This window comes from Patella vulgata, chromosome 1 (genome assembly GCF_932274485.2).
Source record: "Patella vulgata chromosome 1, xgPatVulg1.2, whole genome shotgun sequence".
Classification (NCBI taxonomy): Eukaryota; Metazoa; Mollusca; class Gastropoda; family Patellidae; genus Patella; species Patella vulgata.
In genome coordinates, this window is record NC_065879.2 from 25,880,159 (window position 1) to 25,906,330 (window position 26,172).

At 32.8% G+C, this 26,172-nt stretch overlaps 1 protein-coding gene across 1 annotated transcript; it reads right to left on the reverse strand.

Annotated features, from left to right (window-relative positions):
- Nucleotides 1-26,172, reverse strand: LOC126808620 (high affinity copper uptake protein 1). The gene is made up of 5 exons (XM_050533501.2): nucleotides 26,157-26,172; nucleotides 5,698-5,937; nucleotides 5,222-5,288; nucleotides 4,481-4,655; nucleotides 1-2,780 (listed from the first exon to the last, which is right to left on the reverse strand). Exons 1-5 carry the CDS (start codon nucleotides 26,157-26,159, stop codon nucleotides 2,579-2,581), a joined length of 687 nt encoding a protein of 228 aa, XP_050389458.1. The 5' UTR covers nucleotides 26,160-26,172; the 3' UTR covers nucleotides 1-2,578.

Here is a 26,172-nt window from a genome sequence, read left to right on the forward strand (position 1 = left end):
TTCTAACTAAATTAGATTACAATTTCATTTCATATTTTTTTTTTCCTTCTGACTTTTACACTATACAACATCATCAGTTTGAAATTATCACAAAAAAGTTGAACAGTATTTTCACCAATTTGCCGATAATTAAAACAATTTTATTTGTTGATGAAAGATTACTGTTCTGGTATTTGAATTAAAACAAAATAGTTGATAACAAATGAATAACATGAACCATTATTACGATTAATAATAATATCTACACCCTCATTCATAAACTAGTGACATACATTTTTAAAGGACATAGTACTAATCCTGGAAGATATGTCTTTGCAGTGTTTTTATTTGTATCACAGATTGGCCACTTTGTTTTCAGTTGCAAATATGAGTAACCTGATCACAATTTCAATTGATGAACCATTATTATCTTTTCTTGTAAATAAAATTACAGATAAGTTTTAAGATATAATTATACTTTATAGTTTGATGGATATTTAGTGGGGGCACTATCTATTATCTTATGGCATGCATTTTCATAATTGATTGACATTTCCTCAATGAATATCCAACAATGGCCATTAAAAAATTATCAGTGACTGTCATCAAATCCATGGCAGTCATTCATAAATATCCCATGACAGTCATAATTAATATTCCAGTATAGTCCTTCATAGAAGCAAATAGCAGATAATTTTAAAACCTGAATATATACAATATCTAAATTAAATCATTATGTTTTTACTCATCAGTAAAATGATATAAATATAGTTTTGATTTTAAAATATAATTTCTTAAATAAACATTAACAACAGTTTTATATGATGCTTATATATCATTTCAACTCCTTGTAACTAACAAGATGTATCTACTAATTACATTAATAATATACAGTAATTTAAATAAAGATAAAACAAAAAATTAAAATGATAATGACATTTCGACTCATTTATTTCATGGTAATTTTGGTCAGAAGCCCTGGTTTAAATATATATATACCAAGTAAACATTAACACTTTTTAGCCATCAAAGATCATTAGAATAGTATCATTCAACAAATAGTTCTCACTTTATAATATGTCCAATTGGTGCATAATTATGTCAGTGTACAGCAATGGAGTATTTAATTATGTACATTTAAAGAAAGAAATTACAACCAAATGATTCCTGTTACAATATTATTTAATTCCCATTGTTTGTACACTATTATTAAAATATATCTAAATACATGTACTGTAAAACAAGAAATTTATGTAAGCCAGAAATGAAAGCGTTAAAAGGCAACCTAGTGCTAGTTGCATTAATTTCTGTTTTCAAACATAAAATACTGAGTAGTTATCATGTAAATATATAACTACATCAACCATAACATTCCTCAAAAGTGATCGGGTAATTCTAAATGGAATATAATTTATATGTTAAAACTACAAGAAGCCATCCATTTTAGACATGAGTAGGGAAAGCGCAGCTGGACATATTAATTTCTGCATTATGTTGAATCCCAGGGTGCATTAATGTCATAACAAATACATTTCTTGTCTTACAGTATCTTATGAATTATATGATGCATACGTAGTAAGCATAAGGCTTTTTATTATGAGTATATAATTATGTACAATAACAATGCTGGTAAGAAATTTGAGAGGCAACTCTTAAAATCACACTGTGACATATAGAATAAGCAGAAAGGAGAACAACTGTAGAAGCCTTCATCTTTCACCGATTGCCTTGGGGGCAATATTGTGCAATATCTCCTAGGCCTGTGACATATATATATATACACACTATTTTTATATCTATATCTTTCTACTTATAAATCACAGATTGATATTCATATTTTTCAATGGACACTGATATATAAGTTTTTGTGCTGAACATTTTAATAAAGAACTATCCAATAGAGATATATACACATGCTGGTGCCGTGGATAAAATGGTGATGAAAATGGAATCTAAGTGGATCGGATCAATGAGTGGGACCATTATGTGTGAAATTAGTTTATTTAAGGTCCGCTTTCACCGAGGTGATATCACAGACCATCAAATACACTTGAATCGTATATAACTATATACCATGAATTGCTTTAATGCTAGTTACATTTTCACAGGTACTTGTTGAGGCCTTAGGTGTATGTACTACTTTGTAGTAGTCTTAATTTACAGTGGAAACATCGCTGATTTTACTATTCAAATTACTATTCAAATGTTTAAATAATCAATGTATTGGTCAATATCACTGAAAACTAATAAAGGACCATTATGTTTACATGACATCGAATAATGTATACCAGTACAAAAAATAAGTCTAAATTGACACTGAATAATAAATACTAAAAAATCAGTTCGAAGCACTAATTTTCTTAATTTACCGGTTTAATTATTGTTTGTAAATATTTTAGTATCAAAATATTTAACAATAAGTAAGTATTTGCAGTATATACAAATTTAACTCAAGTTTGAACACTGTATAAATATGTATTTGCATTATAAATTAATTTGTGTACTATTTGTATTACGTAAATATAATAAATTTGGAAATTATATTCATTAATATGAAGATTTTTCTGGTATTAATTAACATTTTATAATTTTGTACAGATCAGTGACAATGTTCATTGACGTCAACAATGACAGCTCTTCTCCATCCAAATATGAAATAACCTGCTCCAGCCCCTAAAATAATAGCTATGCACAACCAGGCATTATATGTCATAAAAATCAACATTAAGCAGTAACTTATGAATACTTGTAACATGTGTAGAAGCGTCTGGACAAAATGACTGCAACTTAACATCCGAGCTCTGAAATCAAAAAGGAAAGTTATTATTAATCAAAAACTAGTTCTCAAAAACACAATACATCATTTATTTAGAGATTTACAGAATGCACTGGGGAATTTTGACATGGCTGCGCAACAGAACTAAAATACATACAGGCCGCTTTCCATGTGCACAAATTCTTGTTGCAAAATTTTTTACGTTCCTTCAAGTCTAGAAGAAATTTTATCAGTGTTTAGTTAATATAGTGATAATCATTTTCTGTGATGTTCAACAAAAAATCTAATAGTTCTGCGATGATATTTATTGATAGTAAAATTCATAGTACATGAGGTCACTGGACAGAATTCAAAGTTGTTCGCAGCGCCACACAATCGTTTTTTCAACTATCGACCAATCACACTATTGTCTACATACACTTGTATTGTTGATAAACAAAATGGCGAGCTCCACGGAACACATTGCAACCCAGAAAATTACATGCTGTCATTCAAAGGAAAGAGGGGAGTACTAATTAATCAACCGATTGGATAATCCCTAATTAAGTACTTCACACCACTTGACACAAAGTAGGTAATTTTGGGACTAACATATGGTTCATTTCTATTTAAAGAATGCGCTTGTGCGTAAGGGTCTTTAGCAGAGGGAGGAAACTGGAGGACTCCCCCGTTCTCCATATTAAATAGATGTCTATGTAAATTATGTATGTTATACAATGTATTAAGTATAAATGTCTACAGTGTATTTAAATTTATGTGTTAAATAAATGTATGTAAATATTATCTATTACGAAATGTGGATATTTACATTATGCTATATAATATAACAAATGTTGTTTTTGGCCATTATGACTAAAATTTTTTGGCCGTTATGTAGTTATGACCAAAATGTTTGACCGTAATGACCAAATACTTTAGCCGTTTTGGTTTAGGGCTTTTATGTCCATAACCCCTACTACTAAGCCTAGTACTTATTCTGTCTCATTCACCACCTAGTCCTTCATTGATCTCACCAAAGAAATCACATCATGGTGCATTACTTGTTACTACTTCAAAAGTTCAAAAGAGTTAAGGAAGTCAGTTTTATCAGAGATCTGTATAATTTTCAAGAAAAAATCCAAGTATGTTCGAGATGGGGCCACACAAAAGAGGGACAATTTAGTCCAGTGCGAAACAAAAACAGCACTTGATCGCAACCCTGCAAGCGCGACTGCTGATTGGCCAAATTTTAAATAGCTGTGCTGCGCAGTGCAGGATCCAACTCACACATATGCAAATATGGCTTCGCAGTCCGCACCATAAAGAAATAAGTTATCAGTTTCTGGCCTGTTTCGAGCCTGAACTATAAAATTAAAAAATTTTATTGGAGACTTTGTTGACATGTTAATTGCAGGATTATCAATTGTCTGATTTTATAGACCGTTTTAGCCCAAGCAAAGATGAGAATTCGGCCTAATATGGATCTTTGGTATCAACCACATATGACTGATTGGAATGAGCAAGGGGCCAGGTCCAAACCAGTCGCTAGTGAGAGGGGAGAGAACTCCCTATGAGCTCATTTGAAAAAAATGGCATCTTTTCAACAAAAGCTTTTTCGTATTCTTTTGGGACCAATCCCATGTTTTCATTTCTAGAACACCTTATACCAGTTCTCATTTGATGAGTTCACAAAGATAAGAGACTGTATTTCTGGTGTGTTGAAATCTGGGGAAATAAAAGACTTACGAAACTGTCTGTGTTCCACCAACAATAATATTTTCCTGTGAGGTACCATTAGGTAGTGTGGTTGTAATGTATTTATTCTTGGAAGTGGTTCTCTGGACTAACACTTCACGACCGTACTTTAAACCTTCGTATATAATTGCAAGAAAAAACACAGCAATGGCAGCACCTACGATATCTGTTAAGAAAAAAAAAAGGAAAGGTTAATATTGAAGATAAAACTGAGACGAGAATTTTTTCCTTAAATTAAATTTATTGAATAGGAAATGCTAAAACTCCTAAATCAGTCATTCCATTATCGATATATTTAGATAGGAAACCCTCTTACGTCTGTCTTAAATTTTAATTAGCATTCCGGTAATTCCCTGAAGCTTGTTGTAACATTATGTATTTTTTATACAATTCATGGGAAGATTGTATGATTATGTGATATATGTGTATATATTTTTGAGACTAATATACTGTATACAACATCAACATTTTATTATTTTCCTCATCCACAGTGAGACAGGGAAATGGGGTTTAACCAGGAGGTCCCGGGTTTGCTCTCCATGTTTGCAGAGAAAGTTACTCAGGATTTTCTGCGCTGTTCCTATTTGGTGCAGGACGGAGGGCCTGACAAGGACAGTGTCAAGTCTTTTGGATGGTACAAAAAAGGAGAGGTCCCATGTACACAATGGTGTGCATGTAAAAGATAATATGTAATAAGATATTAAGATCCAAAGAAATAATTTTTGTACTTACGACCAGTTGTTTGTGTGTACAACGATTCAAACAGGATATATTCACATTTCCCTGTATGAAAGAACATCTGAAATGAAATATAAAGTTATATACAGTTCCGTCGCATCTTGTGTACAAATCCATTTTATGAGTACTACTTTTTCTCATATGAACCTTTAGAGGGGGGGGCAAATGGGTAACGTGCGCCTTGCATTAGAAGGTCTATTATTCAGTCAAGTGGCGTGGTTTTGATTCCCTGCTTGTACATGACAATGAGTAGGGTCACGTGTCCTTCAGTTTCATCCCACTGCTAAAGACAACTTATTGGTTTGAGATCTTATGCAATATCTCAAACTGTGGGCTAATTTTTTCTGTTATGATGGTATGCTGGCAATGCAGCTTGAAATGATAACTTGATATAGTCTTTAAAAAAATAATTACAGTCCAGCTTGTCAAATTAAGATTTTTAAAAACTCAAAACAAAGGAGACAACTTACCATCATTCCTCCACTACAGGAAACATTGCCATGTTGCATACCATGGTCACCATGGTCACCATGACCCATATCCATACCACCATGACCCATATCCATACCACCCATGTCACTCATACTTGTGTTCATATTCATATGACCAGAATGATTCATCACCATATTGGCCATTGTGGTCATGCTCATATTAGACATGTTCATAGCTGGTATTACTGCTGGTACAGAATGATGGTGGTGATGATGATCCTGAAAATATACAAAAGGATAAAAGTCTATTAGATGATACTGGGGATAGAATATCAAACGATTGGCATTAACATTTGATCACCACAATATTTCTGTCATTTTGATACTACTACTAGTAAACTTATTTTAGTAAACTTATTTTTTATATGGTCAAATGTGATAGGGAGGAGAATTTTGCTGGTATAGCAGTGTTTCTGTCTACTCTTCATCAAATTCCACTGTTGGTCCTGCAGGTGCTACTCCTAAAAACTGGGAATCAGGCTTGCAAAACATGATACTTGTAATCTCAGTTTCCATAGCAGATAGCTATAAACCACGACCTTTATATGTGTGATCAATTTGGTTGATGTTATCTATTATAAATACTAGGGCTTTTATAATTTATACTTATTATCACTTCATATTTTAGTATAGTGAGAGCGAGCATTCACCTATGTGTGTAAAGAATATATCCTTGCCTATTTAACTGTGTGACCCATTGATCTATTACTAACTACCTGTGGGTTGACATGCGACAACAATATCCCGTGACTGACAGAGGAGATATAATATACCTATATAATATATCATGGGTAATCATCTGTCACATATATACAAATCAATTAAACACACTATTAAACTGAAACTGAGATAGATACAGACAGAAGTAAAGTATACATATAAGATAAACTTATTCACAGACAAAAATTTAATAACCAAAAAGTTCAAAGCTAATATTTTTATGATGGCATATCAACACTAAATTAATTTGAAACTTGCATAGATGAAGATGTACATACACTTATTCACAGGCAAAAAATTTGATTACCAAAATGTTAAAAAATATGGGAGAGAGAACGGCAATATTTTAAAGATAGGTTGCCAGACAACAAAACTTGCATAGATGAAGATGTACATACACTTATTCACAGGCAAAAAATTTGATTACCAAAATGTTAAAAAATATGGGAGAGAGAACGGCAATATTTTAAAGATAGGTTGCCAGACAACAAAACAGGTTGCCAGACAACAAAACATACGCCCACAGCACCTAAATCGTTTGAGCAGTCGACAAGGGTTGTCGCACATTTATTTTTTTGTAGGTAATGAGGGGCATTAAGACAATTTCATACTGATCAGATTACAATTTTTGAAATTTAAAGGTTTACAAGGTTCTACAAACTGAAACAATGGCCTTAATTCTGAAGTAATTTACAGAAATTGGTAGGCTTTTTCGTTTTACTAATTTAAATAATGCATATAAAATTCAAACAGATCGGATGATAATTTTTGTCGTTCGCACATTTACAAGGTTAAACAAAGTAAAACAAGAATCATAATTCTAGAAGTAATTGACAGAAATTGCTGAAATTCAATAGTATTCTTTGTTCACTAACTTTGTCGGTGCAGAAAAGTAGGACATTAACGTTAAACCCCTTTTTATTTCATTTTCAAAGTCTAGATAGAAACCATAAAAGTTTATAGGTTTATACACATTTGACCTCTACTATACGTAGATAAAAAACTTTTAAAGTAATTCTATATAAGATATCATAAATATATGGAAAATAAAATTTAATTTGCATAAGTTGGATGCAAATTAAAACTGCTTATGCAAATCCTAATGCCTAATAAAAAAAAAATCCAATGGTGAGGTTGATATTCCTGCCTCAATTCCAAAATATCCAGTGGTTGCCATGCAAGATATGCCCAAATTTTTCAAGAAATGGAAAGAGAACAAGTTAAACAAGCTAACAGTGAGGCTGATGTCCCCCCACCGAAATCCCAAAATAAACAGATGACAAATTTTAATTAATTGCACATGTATCAGTTTTAAAAGTATTGAGTAATCAAACTGATTGTCTTTACTTAGTCTAAGCAGAATCAAGGTTTTCAGAACAAGCTACAAAAGCCAACAGTGAGGCTGATGTCCCCGCCGAAATCCCAAAATAAACAGATGACAAATATTAATTAATTGCACATTTATCATTTTCAAAAGTATTGAGTAATCAAAGTCTTGACCAATCAAATTGCTTATCGCTACTTTGTCAATGTATTGATATAATGAATCTATACTCAAGAGTTTCATCGCTCTCACCCAATTACTGAATTAGTTCCAACGTTATCGTGTTCCAAAGTCTCAACTAATCAAATTGCTTATTTCAGCTTCGTTTTAGTGGAAAATGCACATGATTGAACTCTGTCAAGGCATTCACATAATAGACAGTGAGATACCTACACTAAATTGAACATTCTACCACAATTATATGGAGAGTAATTGTGTTCCGATGTCTTGACCAATCAGAATAAAGTCTCTACTTTGTCTAAGCAGAAAATGCTCAGCATCAAACTTTGTTAAGGTATTGATGTAATGAAACTATACGCGAAGTTTCACCACTATCACTCAATTAAAGTTGTCAAGCTTCGAAGTCTCTACCAATCAAATTACTTATCGCTTTGCTTACCCTGAGCCGAAAATGCTCATTATCAAACTTAGTCAAGGTATAGATGTGATGAAACTATACACCAAGTTTCATCACTCTCACTTAAAATTATGACAAAGGTTATCGTGTCCCAAAGCATCAACCAATCAAATTGCATATCTCTGCTTAGCCTAAGCAGAAAATGCTCATCTTCAAACTCCATCAAGGCATTCACCTAATGAACGCCTACAACAAGTTTGAACATTTTACCTCAATTTGAGGGAGAGTTATTGTGTTCCAAAGTCTTGACCAATCAAATTTCTTAACGCTCTGCTTACCCTGAGCAAAAATTGCTCATTATCAAACTTATTCAAGGTATTGATGTAATGAAACTATACACCAAGTTTCATCACTCTCACTTAATTAGAACTAAAGTTATTGCTTATCTCTGCTTACCTTTAGCAGAAAATGCTCATCTTCGAACTCAATCAAGGTCTTCACCTAAAAAACACCTACACCAAGTTTGAACATTCTAGCTCAATTATTGTGTCCCAAAGAGTGTGACGGATCGACAGACAGCGACAGAAGGACGGAGAGACAGAAGATCCATTTTGATAATCCGCTACTTTCTTCAAAAGGCGGGGTACAAAAAGTGCGCGAATATTGAAAGGAACTCAGATCTTTGGAATATAAACATACATTTTAAATTTCATTAAAATTGGACAAAAATTGTGACCTCAGGGGCGATGACAATATACGTCAACATGAATGTCCACATGAAAATGTGCGCATATAATAACTAGTATATGGCACTTATATTTCACAATATATTATTACAGAATAACATTTTTCTCTAAGGGTCAGGGAACAACTTTCAATTCAATCCTGATGAAAATATAACTAAATTATTTGTTTTTACCTTTACATAAATACAGACCCCTTTGGTAGTTGGGTCTTGTAAGACAGATATACACTTGGCAGATTTATTACAAAATATATTATATTTTATGAATTTATTGTCCATTTAACTAATAAATGTCCGACAAACAAATAATGAAACAAAAAAGAACCAAGAGTACATATCATATATCTTCCTCATTCTTTACTTTGTGTGCTGTCAAAATATAGATTAAAAACACTGATAATAAATATTGTTGATATGATGTTGCATAAATGCTGTCTTGTCTAGATGTTGTTAATCGTGACTAATAACAAGATCCCAACAGGACAAATCACGATAGCTAAAAATGGATAGCAATCTGACAAATTATGACAATTTGCTACTCCAATTTGATGTAGAATTTAATAATAGCACTTTAAGTGGGACGCATAAAAATATGTCACGAATACAAAAGAAAAATATGTTCATATCTAATGATTTTTATTCCTTTACATGAAACTATGACAGTACCAGGTACAACAAGTTTAAGAAATGCATGATCCTGTCAAGAAGCAGGAAAATCCTATTTCACTTGTTTTTATAGACCCACGTATTAATGTGGTTGTATATTGTCATCGCCCCTGTTATTGGTCCACACTTAGTACTCAACTTATTTCGATGAATTTTTTAAGGAACAGTTAATAGATTGTAAAGATTGTCCCTTTTGACTTCGACTTTGAGTGTTTTCACAAAAGTGGTAACAGAGTTTTTGCCCCTGACTGATAAATGTGTGTTACAGTACTTGCACTCACTCTACAATGTTTAATTCTTGTTCGATTTTTATTTTCAGGAAAAGGTAGCATTGGGGTAAAGATGCTTGCTGAGGCCTCTATCTAATACAATTGTTGATAAACTTACACTACAGTACATGTAATTACTATAGACCAATATGGTTGTTGATAAACATACTCTACGGTACTTGCAATCACTCTACAGAATGATCCGGTTGTTGATAAACATACTTTATAGTACTTGTAACCACTCTACAGAGTGCCTGACTTAGACTCTTGCCGTATAGAGCAAACATTCACCAGGCCAGGCATTGTCATGCCATTAGCCTTCCCAAGAAAAAGAAACGGATCCTTCCAGATCAGAAGGTTTTTTTATACTGAAATGTGCTTTACTGAATAAAAATTATGAAAAAGGAAGTCCTTTAACTAAAGATCCATTATGTAAGAGCTAAATCTGCTAATTGCAGATCTTTCTTTTAGTATTAAATGTTATATAAATTATTAATTAAACATCTATTCACATGACAAACCTTTCGTCAACTCTTTAGATCATTGGATGGTGGTGATTTTGAACAGATTGAAACATGAATGCCATTTAATAATTCATTTTAAAAATGGATAATCAAGACTTTGTTCATCATCATAACTATAGCAATGAAAATTGAGACTACCGGTGCGCTTTTCTCCAAATATTCATAACTTCGCTCAGAATGAAGGAATTTTAATGAACTTTTCAATATATTCCATTTTTATTATCTATTTTTGAACTATCATAGCAAGATGAACAAATACAAAACATCTATAAAAACACATATCAAGTTGATCATACCATATACACCTGTATTATTATTATTAGCTTATTCATAATTTTGTCCAATTCAATTCAGGGTTATGAAACACTTTACCTAATAATTAATAATGGTAGTCAGATTTTATAAAACATATCATTTTTCAGTGCTGTATTACCCTATTCAGTGGTCCCATGATTGTTCTTAGATAATGGAACACATCTTTAACTTTGTGTGTGTTTTCCCTCTATTATAGAATTGTAATTGATTCATTTTGTCGTAAAAATTTTTCTTGTATATTTCTAACCCCATTGATTATTTCCCTAGGTTTCTTGGCTTTGCATTATGGATTACCTCATTTCTACAAATTGAAGAGATCTAAATTAATTTCTTTAATGTTCTAATATTGACATTTTTTGTAAACAGTCAGCCGGCCATATTTGCTATGCGCATCATGTGTCTTTAGGTTTATTGTATGGTTGCTTTCTGTGGTGTGGTTCTCCTGCACAAAGTAAAAGAAAAACTACTACTTTTAAATCAGAATCTATATTTTTTATTTTTATGGATATCCTACAAGAACTTAAAGGGACAATAACACTCTTGCTGGCTTGAAAGCTCCAGAAAATAAATGATATCTCTATCTAAGTACTAGATGTTTAAGTGTCCTACCTGTTGTGTAAATTATCCATTACATCCTATTTTACTTGTCCAGAGGGTTCGAAAATATTTTTAAATCGAAGTTTCATTTGAAAAGGTTTACGTTAGACGTTTCAAACCATTATGTTGAATTTTTCAAAATTTTTAAATAAGGTGTGTTAAAATGAAATTTGTATCATCAATTAATTGGAATATTGTAAAATAGTACAATTTGTTGACCAGAATAAAGATTGGGATATATTATTCAGTTACAACAAGAGTGGTATTGAGCCTTTAAACCAGGAAAATGTTTTATTCTGGTACTTTGTAAACTGTATGTTTAAGTCATCATGAAGGGCTTTGAAACTCACTTTAAAGGAGCTAAATCTTTCATATTTGGGACCTAGAAATTTCGTATCATTTATGTTCGGCGAAATATGCCAGAGGACTCAATCAAATGGCAATCTATAGCGTCTGGTTATTCCAGTCTACACCGATAATATTTATTGCACATACTGTCAAGATAAGAATATGAAGTCACTGTTTGACACAATTTGTGGAATATGTCTAGTCTTGTTCTTCGAGTCCCTTGTTACAAATAGCGCTTATGGTGCATGATTTGTGTACCAATGGTAAAATGTTTTTTTTGTCTTAAATATTGGATATCAGAAGCCCATCTTTTCTTGGTAAGATCACAACATCAATGTTGATGTAAATTGACAAATAATTTGTGTTTTCAATGTCAAAAACTTTGGATGATATCGAGTTAGAGACATTTTAGATTGTCTGTGTCTTTCAGTGTTTTTGTTCACAATTTACATGAAATCTAAATTCAAAATAGGACTGAAGTCAGAGAGTAACCTACTTACACTATACTAGTAGGCTTAAGTTAAAGGTATGAAATAAATGACATATGATATCTTAAATTCAACAAGAAATAAAAGAAAATTCAGATCTAATTCTAATACTTAATTGAGGGTTTACACATCAAAACAATTCTGACCAAATCCTAATTATACTTACTTGAGGGTTAACACATCCAAAAGTTAGAAAATAAATGATTTGTGTTCATAAATTTCGAGATTTATTGTGACAATCATCAAGATATAAAATCCCCGTCCCTTTGTTGACTACCAATAAAATTTTGCTCCAAGCAAAATTTGTTCACTCAAGCATGTTAAAGATATATATGTACATACTACATTGAACCAATGTGTGGTCATAATGGGAGATCGTTTTTTTTAATTCATGCAAAATCCTGTTGATAAAGTGTTAGACATAGTAATCCTATCTCGCTATTGAATCCAATAATATAATCTATGCCATGCATCCCTTCGCCTGTAACATTTTTTTGAAAATTCTGATTTCCTTAATTTTTATAACCATATAAGAGTACTACATGTCACAATCATCAGTAAGAATTGAAGGGGTTTAATCATGTCGATTTTTTTGTATGCCCGAAATTACTGTTTACTCCCTGATCCCTCCTCCCCCAAATCATGAATATTCAACAAAACCTGTGCTAACACTCATGATTTATTTATGTGTCATGTGAAGTAACCCAGTTTTGAGGAATAATAATTAAGATTAAGAATTCAACTAGTGTAAAACCAAATGTTAGTATTTTTGAAGATAAGATTTATTAAGTTCAGTTATTCAACCAAAAAATTATAGATAACTATAACTTTATATTAAAGGAAGACAATACAACTAGAGTCAACAGCTGGCATAAAATGTTGATGAATACTCAACTCATTTAAAATGAGGCATATAGTATTACTTTGCATTGATATCATAATGATATGATCTTTGGGTTATAAACATACATTGCAAATTTCATCAAAATCGGTTAAAAATTGTGACATCAATAGTGTTCACAAGCTAAAAATGTGACTTTTCGTACAATCCGGGGCCATAATCCATTAAGTTACACGCCAATATTGAAAGGACCGAGATCTTTGGGATATAAACCTATATCTCAAGTTTAATCAAAATCGGATAAAATGTTTAATGTCCACAAACACAATGTGAATGGACAAACATACGGATGGACAGGGGCGATGACAATATACGTCCACATGAAAATGTGGGCGTATAAAAATTAGGCTACATATTATCCCAAATGTTTCATGTTTGTAGGAATGATGAATTGAAACACTCTAGACTACTCTCGAGTTTCAAATTTGCCAAAGTTAATTCTTAACTTCTGAAAATAAAAGAAGTACATGTACATATATTATCCTAATTTTCAATTTTGGTAGAATTATGGATTGAAATACAGTTTCAAAAGAGCCAAAATTAAGTGTGTAAGGGAACATTAAACAACATTTGTCCTGTCTCAAAACAACATTATTCCCAAATGAGTCAAAAATACCCAAGCCACATAAACAAATAACATATTACCATGTTTCTTCTTGTTTCAAGACAGTTAATCTTTAACTCAATATCATACAGCAAGACACCCTACACTTTCTGGAGACTTGACAACTTCAAGTTGACACAAAATATATGCAGTTTAAATCATCAGTCACTGTTCAAATAATCATAACAGTTTGACTCTCACTGAATAAATTGTTCATACATGAGCATACACCATTATGAAACTTTACACAAGTTTACACAAAATGTATAGTTTAAATCATCGGCCACTATTTAAATAATCATAACAGTTTAACTCAATCTCACTGAATAAAATGTTCATACATGAGGGTACACGTACAGCGATCAAATTCACAATGTGAACATTCTCTACAGACCCTTACTTCAGTGACGTTGCACACAAGTATGTGAACATTGTCTGTTTTAAAAAATTACATCAGTCACTGACTAGTATGAACAAGAATTCTATAACAGATAACATTACATACAATAAGCCTTGACAGTGAACAGCGAAAAGGGAAGAGGTGTGTGCTATTTAGACAAGCTTACCGGTATATGAACTAGAAATCAAATATAGTTAACCTACTAACAACATTCCTGAACAACACTAAGTAAATTTTAAGGTTTAACTCTGAACAAATTCAATTTATTTTCCGCGGATCTGAAATTCTTATCTTGAACAAAATAACGATTTGAAAGTTGTTTACCTTTAAAACAGAAATGAACTGAAATGAAATGAAATGGGGTTTAACGTCCTACTGTTCTGCGCCGACCCTGCTAATGAAGATAGGCATATGCCATACAGTGTGCTATGAGGTAAATTTTGTCCGAACAGCGGTGCTACAGACTACTCTTTTCAAGTTTCATCAAAATCTGATAACAATTGTGACCTCTAGAGTGTCCAGGAGCTAAAAATGTGATTTTTAATACAAACAGGGGTCAAAATCCATTAAGTTACAGTCCGATACATGCCTATTTCGAAAGAAACCGAGAGCTTTGGGAGATATACCTATATTTCAAGTTTTGTTAAAATTGGATAAAAATTGTGACCTGTAGAGAGTGTCCACAAACAAAATGTGAACGGACGGACACATGGATGGACAGGGGCGACGACAATGTACGTCCACATGAAAATGTGGGCATATAAAAACCATTGTGACTTTACAAAATAGAAAAGAATATCCTTTCTTTAATCCCAAACAGACATCGTAGTAGTTGAATAATTTCAATCTTCTGCCTTGGCTAGAAACCATTGTGACTTTCCCCACCCAAAAAGAATGTAGGCCTACTTATTTAATCTCATATAAATAAAATATCGGACTGAAATTTTTTTGTAACTATCTCTTGTGATTGCTAAACAATTTTAAGGTTTGTTCCAAAAAATCACACCCAAAATGTGAATTATAGTTAAAAATAAATACAACACTTAAAAATTCATTGAAAAAAGTACCACATACCTCAAGAAAATAACCAAATAAAAATCTTTAAACACAGACCAAACCTTAAATAGAGTCAATTACCGGTTTTCTTTAAATATATGTAGCTATTAATATTCAAAAGGCCGATGGACCTTCTATCTTGAATTCTGAACAGATTAAGAGGGAATTGAGGGGTGAAATTATAAAAACATTACCTGAAAAACATTAACCCATGAAAATTACAAAAGAAGAAAAATGAGCTATAAACCACCTTCGAAATATCCTCTGACTCCACACACTCTGAAAGATGACAGGGCCTCCTCTTGTTCTAATGAAGATTTAGTCCTTGAATTGAAGGATGCCTTTAACACCCATTAATATGAAATTTTGGATCTGCTCAAGTTGAAACAGTGTTCATCTTGAGACGTGAGGCAACAAGTCATTAGTGTAATCATTTCTATCAATGTAGGTTGGTTAAGTACATGTAAATCAAAAAGTTACAATTTTATCTCCGGCCTGTAAACAATGTATTTTACAATCTACTTATTTATAATGACACTATAAACTGACCACATCGTATACACAAACATACAATTAAAATGTAAATATTACAAAGAGACAGTTAACTATATATCCCAGATTCAAGCTCTAGTGTTGGCTAAACCAGGGTTTGACATCCACTCAAAGTAAGTCATTATGGGACTAACATATGGTTAATCACTATTCAAAATTTGCATTACTAGGCTCTTTAATCTTAAAATGACCTAAGTTGTGTTGACCAAAGACTATTTAATCCCATTATATAACACAACACAATACTCATGAAATGTGAAAACATCATCAATAATCCTTGGGAAGTGTGATAACTGATAATGTCTCTTTAACTTTAAGCGTACTCAGGTTAAAGGGTTTTTTCCCTCTTGCAATCAGGTCAAATATCAAATCCTAAAAAGTATTTAACAGATCTATACAAAAATACCAGTTAAAACTAATTATCACCAAATTAATGAATAATAGAAAAATATTACAACAAAAAGGAAACATTAAAAAGTGAGCTTACAGAGCTCATAAAAAGAGATAAACAAACTGACCTTTCCTTTAGGGTCAAATAAACATTGTCATCCTTGGTACATGTCATATGACAATAGTGTGTCATCATCAATAGATATTTATAAGTAATAGTATATTATGAATGATATTTACTGGTAGTAAAAAAGAAATAGGATAATACTGTTAGGTACATAATATGTCAGGTACACTTAAAAAGTAATCTCTTTAATAAAGACATGGTAGTCATAATATAAGTAAGTAAGTTAAATGTTGTTTAAATATTACTACAATAATTATAGAGCAAACATATACATACATGTACATACAATATACAATCCATACATTACATGTAGGTCATCATATACAACAGACTTAAAGAGACAATTAGCCAGAAATAAGTAATATTAATAGAGATTAAATGATACTTGTCTATTAGTTCAGCTCTGAACGTAGGTCTCGTTACACTAACTTGCCCTGTACGCTCAGGAACCGCCCTACTGAAACCTTGTCGAATTTCAGCCCCGTGCATGGCCACAGATCTTATTAAATTTTAGGGGGGGAACGGAGGTGGCGGGCGGAGCCTGACAAACATCACGCGCCGCAGGCTCGAACCGTTCTGCGAGGGGTTTGGGGGTCCTCCCCCAGAAAATTTTGAAAGCAGGATGCCTGAAAACGCTATCTGAGACCATTTCTGAGCATTCTGCAGAGATGAAAGTACCGAGAATAAATTGTCGTTTTTGAGCTAGAATAATCAATAACTACACAAATAAGGGATGAGGAATATTCTTTATTTCATCATAATGAATAATTTCCGCCGACAGGCCGTCATCAAATACCAACATATTATAATATAATTATCAATAAAATATTTAGTTTAAACTCGTTGAGTGTAATTCTAAAAATATTAAATTTCTATAATCGTTCGTTTCAATTTATGCTGAGGTCATGAAGAGATCATTCTTAGATCTGGGTTACATCAAAGACCGGGCATTTTTGAACCAAGGGGAAATATCCTCACCCTGAAAATAGGACTCAAGTTTTGGGAGACGATGACAGAGTACGGCAGGCAAAGGCATACGCCACGTGCGCTACAGGCGCGCATTTAGCGGGGGTCTTGGTGCCTCCCCCGGAAGATTTTTTAAAATTAGGATGCCTCAAAATGCTATCTGAGACCATTTCTGGGCATTGTACATCGGCATGTTCGGAAATATAGGCTACATTTCCCGGGCTGAAAATAAGACTTTTGAAATTTTATCGATGCATTTTTCTGGGGGGGGGGACGAGGCATATGAAATCCCCCCCCAGTGAAAATCCAGGGGGGGACGCGCCCCCCCCCCCCCCCCCCCCCCCCCCCGTGATCTGCGGCTTTGACCAGGCGTCAATTTTACTAGCACAACGATACACGCTTTTACTATGTAAATTGACCAAATTGATTCATAGTTATATTGTTCATTAATAGATAAAATAAAATGAATATCTAGCCCATATTTTTGGCACTTTTTTTTACTCAAATTGAATCAAAATACACAATCTCTGATACAAAATTAAGTATTCAATCATACGGTCACATAGGCAAACAAGTCAAGTCAAACAAAAGTCAGGTACACATACATGAATACAATCTTGTATACCGTAACTGGGTATGATATATTTTGCAGACTGAAATTTTTTTATTGACTTTCCTGTTGCTGTTACGTAGCAGGTAACAGAAAAACCCAAATGGTTCCACACTTTTGATCGGTAAGATGCAGGTAGTTTTTTGATCTCAGCTTCACACACTGTAATTACTACTGTACGTTGACATAATAATAGTCAAAAGAAAAATACCGCCAAAAGGTAAATTTTAACACTTTTTGTAAGGGCCATTTAATGTGATTTAATTGGTGTAAATTTGATAGCTTCTGGTATTTTGTCCAATGGAAAATATTGTACTATCAAATTTCTGGGTCGTATTTTGCACAAGATTAGTAGGTCAGTTTTTTCACAAAATTAGTGAGAGAGAGAGAGAGAGAAATGGGGTTTAACGTACACTTGACACAAACTAGGTCATTTTGGGACTAACACATGGTTTAATTTTATTTCAATAATTCGCTTGCGCGTAGGGGTCTTTAGCAGTGGGAGGAAACTGGAGGACCCAGAGAAAACCCACGAGGTTGGACAGGAGAGCCTACTTCTTGTCACGTACAACCAGGGATTCGAAACCACGCCAGTTGACTCAATGACAGGCCTTATGATACTGCGTGTGCGTGCTAACCATTCGGCCATCCAACTCCGCCCCCACAAAATTAGTAGGTCAGTTTTTGTAATGATATGAATTAAGCCTGGATGGCCCTGATATTATTCTAGTGGGATTTTTCTTTACACTGAACCGATAGGTAATTTCTATATGTCCTACCGTCTAATTAATTGAATAAATATTGCGATACAGTATAAAATATAATACAGTGAACCGCAAATTGAAAAAAAAATTCTGGTTATCGATTTTCTTATGGAAAAAATCGTGGTACACTGGTTCACCAAACCATCATTTAAATTGATATATATATAAATGTGCTTGTCGTTTTACAAAAGGAAAGCATATAAAATTGATATATGAAATGATCTTCATGGTAGTGCATCTTTCAAAAATTAACTATTCCTTGAAATTTTACTTTATGTAAACTTAATAATAGGCCTCCCCTTAACTCACAGGAAACAGCTTAACAAAATGCATAACTTAAATGGCAAGTATTGTAGACTTGACAGATTTGCTGCAATCCCTGACAGCACCCCTAATACCACATTTGCCATGGTAATTGTAACTAACATGGAACAGGAAAGAAATGGTGAAATGAGGAAAATTTGGGACTAGAAACAGGAAAGAACATGATGGTGATAATACCTAGCATGGAAGTCCTATTTTAAAAGCATATTTGACATTTTCATTCACACTGTAAACAAGAGCTGTCAATTTCATGTCATTTAACTTAACAAATCAAGATACCTGGTAACTTTATAATACAAAATAACAGAAAAGGACAACAGGATTTATAAGCTGATTAAGCCATACATGTTTAACTGTTTGTATTTCAGTCAATATAAATGTTTTAGTTTAGTTTTAATGATGTAATGAGAGCCCACTAAAAACTTTACACAGTAAAAGCTAACCTTAATTTTACAACATTTTAAAGCTAATTAAAATGTATAAGCTTAAGCCCATCGCAGACCGACTAACATTTGTTGGAATCATGTGGTGCAGAATTGGCTGTAGTCACCATTTTGTGACCATGTAATGTTTGGGTTATAAATCCTTTGTTTGTGGAAAGTTTAAAAACGGTATAAAACATTTGTTTTGTTAGATGCCAACAAATGTTGGTCGGTCTGTGGTGGGCTTTAGACTTCATATTTATATTTCATGTTTTGTATTATAACACTGGCTAAAAATCTTTCAAGAAACGACAATTTACCTATGTGCCCATTAGAAACTCCAGACTTTAAAAAAAACAAAACAACCCATCTTAACAAAACAATGTCAGGGTTTTATTTAAAATCTGTGGTTTAAAGTTAAAATATCCTCTCACAAGGGGAAATGTATGTGAAGGATAAAGATTGCGTAGGTAATATTTAATCCTATAAAATATGATGACTAATAGTTTGTTGAGCTGGGGCCATAAAAAAAATGCCTGGTATTAGGCAAATTACCTACTAAATGAAATGATTGAAGGACAATATTGTGTCAGTCATTATAAAATATGTGATAGAGCTTGTCGGCAGAATGGGTTCTTTGAAGTTGAACTCCAAGCTATATGTTAACTAAACTTTAAAGGACAATATTGGTGTCAGTCATTATTACATATGTGATAGAACTAGTTAAATACATCCCAAATATAATTTTAACACAGAGATCATTGCTACGGGAGATTTGTAACAAGCACGTGAAGAAACGGGAAGTGACGTCAAACATGACAAACACAAGTTGTCCTTCTATATAACTGCCTGAAGTAACGAGCGATAACAGACAAACGATTGAATTTCATTTCACTGATACTTCACTTGAAGATGAAAAGTTGTTATATGAGACGATGAGAGGATATCTGACAATTCAAAAAATATGTAATAATGACTGACACCAATATTGTCCTTTAAAGTTTAGTTAACATATAGCTTGGAGTTCAACTTCAAAGAACCCATTCTGCCGACAAGCATTTTTAGAAAGGTGTGGATTGTTCTTTTAAAATAATTTCATATCATTTTTCTAGACCAAATCATAGATCCCTGTAAAGTTTTTGATTGCTGATTGTTCATAAGAAATTGTGAGCAGACGGGCAGAAATATTATGTACGTGTACATGTAGGCCTATACATGGTTTTTTACATGAGGGAGCATAAAACGCAGGTCATGTAAGACAAGAATTCAATGATAGGGTAGACTGACAAAGACAGAGCAACTCTTAAAATGAAAATTAGAAGCGATAAGTAACATAAAGGACATAAATAAATACTGGTATATGGGTTAGCCGCACATCCTGGTTCACTCAATTTCTTAGTTCGGGTTATAAAAAGAATGTAGGATAAAATAGTAGGATTCTTGACCTCATTTTCACCTTCATGACACAAACTAAATGTTAAATATCAATGAAATATAGCAGCTAGCTGGCTTCTGAAATCCAAGTCCAATTCATCACCCTATGGTATTATATGTATAATAATAATAAATGTAGTGCTGAGTGCTCATTTATTTGGCCAGTTGATATAGCTAATATTTATTGTCATACTTTCGTTGTCTTTTCTGTTTAATAGCTGTTTAGCACCAAACATTTTTTTTCCTGATGATGTTAGTCGATAACATTTAGTGTAATGCGTGGCCAAAAGATCTAATGCAAGTCATGGGTTTGATCCCACGCTTGCCCATGACAAGGAGAGTAAGGTTGCAAAGGTTTTTTCCAAGTACTCACATGTTCGTCCCAAATTGACCCAGTGAGAAGTATGGATGTTTCAAGTAGTTTCAACCCTAGTTCTTTCTCGATGGAAAAGGAAAAAAAAAACTAATATGAATTTTATGGGTATATACTTGAAATAATGCTTCTCTTATTTAAATGTTCACTAATATTTCAATAAAAAAGATATCAATCAAATTAATATCATCTACATTTGTAGATGTATAAAAATCAATGTCATTTATTCCAATATGAATTTTTAATTAAATGTTATTGATTAATCATGACAGTCTCTAATCCAGTAAAATGATTTGCATGGCAAATTACCACCTGGTCACCTCCAGAAGTAAAATTTCTTTTTTGGGTGTATTTAGTGATAGTGACAAGGCATTTGACTGGCCGTCTAACTAAGTTTAAAGGTACTGGTATTAACACTAAAATATTTTTAAAGATATGTCCTTCCAAATTATTAATACCATTCTTTTTTTTCTTAATTTCATTTTGTGTTATTTCCTCTCTTAACCTTTTCTGCAGTTGTGGGTTTTAGCCTCCAGATTTGGTCAAAAATTATGTTGTTGGTTGATTTTAGATTACTGACAGACGACCTGCTCAAATTGCTAATGCTCAATGTAAAACATAAGTCTACTTGAAACAGTAGATAAGGTTATTTGTAGGGATAACACATGCGGGATGTCAATAATTATATAAAATGCAGCCCCCAAGATCTGATTTCTGTTCCTTCAGTTTGGTCTTTTGGTAAAAAGACATTAAAAACTTGATTAAATTAGTATATGTAGTGAGAAAATCAATATTATCCATTATATTGCACACCTTCAATGTATATTGGTTCACATTGATTACGATATATCATTAAAATACTTTTGACTAGTATTAACTAAGGTTTTATTTGATTAATAACATCTTTTTAGCACTGAAATAAATATATATATTGATTGTTCTGATGAACATCTGTTAATAAATAAATATCTTATAATAAATGATATTAAATATAAAATGTGGTTCTTTTTTACTCTAGAATATTCCAAAGGTTTGTCTCTAAAGCGAGGCTTATGCCAACCTAATAACGCTGAGCAACTGGCATTTCAGAAACTTGGAGTAATTGGTTTCAACTGAATGCAACTGAAAAGGATCGACCCGATTGTCAGTTGAAGCCATTTGCCTATGTGCAACTTTCTGCAACTCCACATAAGCACTCTCACAACTGGCATCAACTATTTAATTTTAAAGACCAAAAAGGCATATTTTATTTAATAAATGTCACCAATGGACAGCGCCATGTGCCGGATCATCTATAATTATCAACCAATCATAACTAAGATTAATAGTTACGTCGACAAACTGCTGATGTCAGAGTGCATTAACTTCATAGTTGACATACTTGAATGTGCGTTTCGGTGTTTAAAAGTAAGACAACAAAATCGATAAGTGACCTATTTTTAAATTCCCCATCCCACCCAGAAATCCAGATATAAGGCACAGAGTAATTCTCTGTTTGCGGAACATTAAATTGGTACTGGTCACAAAATCGACAATTTAAATTCAGCGTCATTTTCTGATCATTTTCATAGTGTGTGTGGGACTTGCGTGGTGAATTGTTAGGGCTACACTTAGTTTTAAACGTTTAAAACCAGATGCCATTCCAACCATGCTCGGTTATGGAATAAAAAGTAGGAATCGTTATACAAAAAACATTTGATTGCTCTTCGCACCATCTTCTGGTACCAAATTTATAACCATGAAAATTGAAGTAACAAACCATCGTTCCCTGTAGGCTATTTATCAAGACTCTGAAGAGCTCAAAATTAAAATGGTGTGGTGTGTGGACTTGACAATACCATTCTGCACACAGACAACTTACTACTTTGAGTATAGATCTCTGTCCTGAATGGCGTCAATTAAAAAAGCTTATTATAATCATTTGTGGGTATGGTTTTTTCAACTGTACTACCCGGTACTTTCCATAAAGATACATTATGGAAAAGCTAAATTTGCCTATTGCAGGTCTTTCTTTAGGCCTTTCTTTAGGCCTTTCTTTAGGCCTTTTAATGTTATATAAATTGTTAATTAGATATTCATTATAATGACAAAACCATAATCAACTCCCAATACTCGAGATTTTAACTAGATTAGAACAGTTCAGTCATTTATTGATTTAATTTAAAGCAAGGCTAAGCCTCAGATATACCAGTACCATGGTTTCGATAATACATAATTAATAAACACATCTTGTCAAAACTAAAGTGATAACTTGGCTCAAAATAAAGTAATTTTCAATATATTCATTTTGTATTATCTGTTTTTGAACTATTATAGCAAGAACGGCCAGCTCTTTATCTAATTCTTACATATTCTATCTTTAAGCACATGGTTTATTTCAACAAATGTCTGACGGTACATTTATGAAGGAAAATGTTTACTACACCCATAAAAGCAACATGTAATCTGTGCTGTCTCTGTGGTCAGAACGACAGATAAAAAAAATGTGAAAAATTTGTGTACTATTTCGTTAACTAAGTTTTACATCTTTTATACACACAAAGACTAAATAAACATTTTCAATTTTATTAAATAAGAAAATGGAAGTGGAATCAGAACTTCTCAAACTTCTCGAAATAGACTTAGTGTTTTTCACTAAAATTTTCCACATGGGAATTAAAGCGTTGGTCAACCAGCTTGTGTCTGTTCTAATGTGAAGCTAATAGTAGACCGACAGGTAAGTTTCATATATTATACTACATGTACCATGGGACCTCACTTTCAGACAGAGCGTTGCCATGGAACCCAACAGTTTTTCAGTGACACCCCGAAGATGATGCAGGGAACTCATTATAGTGAAGCTCGAGCATATACCGAAGTCTTAACAATCATGACTAGAAGAATAAAACTACCTCTCCTGAGGTCAGCGTTCATGCCCTCTGCCCCCACCATTTACCAAGAAGCTACAATAAGATACTGACAGAGCATATCAAATCTCAAAACAAAGTCTAAACAGTCACAGATATACAGTAAATATAATATGACAGCCCTACCTCAAGTGTGTGCTTTATAATGATTCATATGTAAATATACAGCTAATATCTAGTGCATGTATAATAAAACATCTGAACATCTGGTTAATCAACAAAAAAAACAGCGGTTGCCAGGCAAGATACACCCACATTTTGCAAGAAAAAAGCGATTTTTCTACAAGTAGGGGCCATAATCCAGGAACTTATGGTCTGAAATGCTCAAATATTGATAGGAACTGAGATATTTGGGGTATAAAGGTTTTTTTTTAATTTCATCAAAATCGGATAAAAATTATGACTTCTAGAGGGTCCACAACCTTGGTATTACATACTTTTACACTATTTGTGTACAAGGAGTTTTGGTCCGATTTCACGAAATTCGAACTCAACCGACATTACGGTGTAACGGTGATATATTCTAACGTTTCTTAAAACGGAAAATAAATGTGAACTCTAGAGGGGACCACAAGCTAAAAACGTGATTTTTCGTACAAACGAGGGTCATAATTTAGAAAGTTACGATCCAACATGAGTAAATATCGACTGGAACCAAGATCTTTGGGTTATAAACATGCATTTCAAGTTTCATCAAAATCAGATGAAAATTGTGACCTCTAGAGTGTCTACAAGCTAAAAATGTGATTTTTCAAACAATTAGGAGCCATAATCTATGCAGTTATGGTCTGATACATGTCAATATCGAAAGGAAAAAAAAATGGACCTATATTTCAAGTTTCGTCAAAATCAGATAAAAATTGGGACCTGATGGATGGAGAGCAGCAACAGCTTAATACCACCACATAAAAATGTTGGCGTAAATTTTTTTAACTGGCAACAACATATATATCTATATATACAAATTTTAACAGATTAAATTAAATCCACTAAGGTACTAACAAGATTTCATATGGGGAATATCTCATAATAGACTACCAATATAAATTTCAGAAAGGTAGCTTAATAATTCAAAATTGCAGTCTATAAGTAACAATTTCAAATAGATAGCTTAAAGATACTTTCCTGCATACAAACTGTGTGATTTGATGATATATTTGGACAAAAACATATTCAAACTGATTAATCTATCAAAAATTTGCTTCAGATTCCTCTCAAAATATTGTATTCGTGAGGAGATACCCCAAGCTGTAAAAAATCTATTTTTAGAAGCCATGTCTGTTGTACGTTTAAACCATTTAATGTTCCAAATGCTCAATGTTCGATTAAGAAATAACAACTGCTCCCTTTGTCAAGCTGGCTGACAATAAGCCATCGGGTTGCCAATTAGTGATACTCTGACATTTTTACCCAGTGCTTACCCCATGGGTGTTTTTGGGGTAATCCAGTATTTAAGTATTATTGGAAATAACCACCTGATAAATATATTTGTGAGAATGTATCTTTAACAATTTCAGCCTTTAATGACTTAGTAACAAAGGGACAAAAATTTCAGAAAGGTAGCTTAATATAAATTGCAGCCTATAAAGCTCTAGTAACAAAGGGACATAAATCTGGAAGGTGGGTATTTAAAAAATCATTACATATCTTGTGCATGCATGCATAATAATTACAATTTCTACACCTTATTAATAATCTAATCAACGCGTTAATTAAACTTAAAGGCCCAATGCCAAATAAATATTGATTGTTTGGTTTGCCTTCTAAATACAGACATACTTTACATAAATTATGGCTACTCAATTATTTTACATCGTCAAATTTCAGACTAATGAATTCTGTCATACAGTTATGACAGTATTTCCCTTTAAATCTGATCTACATGAACATTTAATAAATGTTTATCCAATAAATAACATGCAAATAAAACAACTACAACACTGATATCACTATCCACCTGCACTATTTATACATTTCAAGCTCAATATACCAGCATGCTATGACACAAACACCAATCAATAAAATTATTCACTTACCATAGTCTTGTAAAGT

What these genes read in the sequence shown, in the direction of transcription:
- LOC126808620 (XM_050533501.2), bottom strand. An exon ending in CCTGTAGTGGAGGAATGATG is followed by an intron (nt 5,289 to 5,697) that starts GTAAGTTGTCTC and finishes ATTTCATTTCAG; the next exon opens with ATGTTCTTTCATACAGGGAA. An exon ending in GGTGGAACACAGACAGTTTC is followed by an intron (nt 2,781 to 4,480) that starts GTAAGTCTTTTA and finishes TTTTGATTTCAG; the next exon opens with AGCTCGGATGTTAAGTTGCA.